At 35.0% G+C, this 535-nt stretch overlaps 1 protein-coding gene across 1 annotated transcript in view; it reads right to left on the bottom strand.

Annotated features, from left to right (window-relative positions):
- Window positions 1–535, bottom strand: part of LOC119590758 (serine/threonine-protein phosphatase PP1-2-like) — a 25,270-nt gene that overhangs the window by 3,638 nt on the left and 21,097 nt on the right. Inside the window, exons 4-5 of the mRNA XM_037939469.1 lie at window positions 418–506; window positions 101–171 (exon numbers count right to left, since the gene is read on the bottom strand). Of these exons, the coding sequence (XP_037795397.1) occupies window positions 101–171; window positions 418–506 (160 nt within the window). The remainder of the gene's footprint in view (window positions 1–100; window positions 172–417; window positions 507–535) is intronic.

The raw sequence follows: 535 nt of genomic DNA on the forward strand, positions 1-535 counted from the left end.
ACAACAGAGATTATAAATCACATCGCTCATATGCAGCATTTAGAATAATAAATAAAATCTAGTTTGTTTTACCAAAACAAACTAACGAATCTCAATATACCTGTTCAAGGCTCTGCAAGTCAGGCGAGAGGCCCCCATGCATACACAAGATGGTTCCTTCGATGAGTGCAGCTGCAAGAAGACCACATGGGTTAATTATTATTTTAGACCGGTACACAAAATGGAATTTTCTGAGACACTGTCCACTCTTAAAATAACCTTTTTTTGTGTATGATGGATTTTCTGACATTTTATCACAAACACAAAAAGCCATTCTGCTATTGATATCTTGAGTTCGTTTATCATTTTCATCCGTAAGTTTCTATTCACGAGTTCAAAACAAATTTTTGACATATATTAACCAAAAGTCGGACTCACATAGCGGTAAACAGTTGAAGAGATCAGTGAAAGTCTTCCACAGCTTGACGTTGTATCGTCTCTTACACTCGTCATAAAAACCATATATCCTGGAAATAAATAAGATAATAGATATAAC

Source organism: Penaeus monodon, chromosome 27 (assembly GCF_015228065.2).
Source record: "Penaeus monodon isolate SGIC_2016 chromosome 27, NSTDA_Pmon_1, whole genome shotgun sequence".
Classification (NCBI taxonomy): Eukaryota; Metazoa; Arthropoda; class Malacostraca; order Decapoda; family Penaeidae; genus Penaeus; species Penaeus monodon.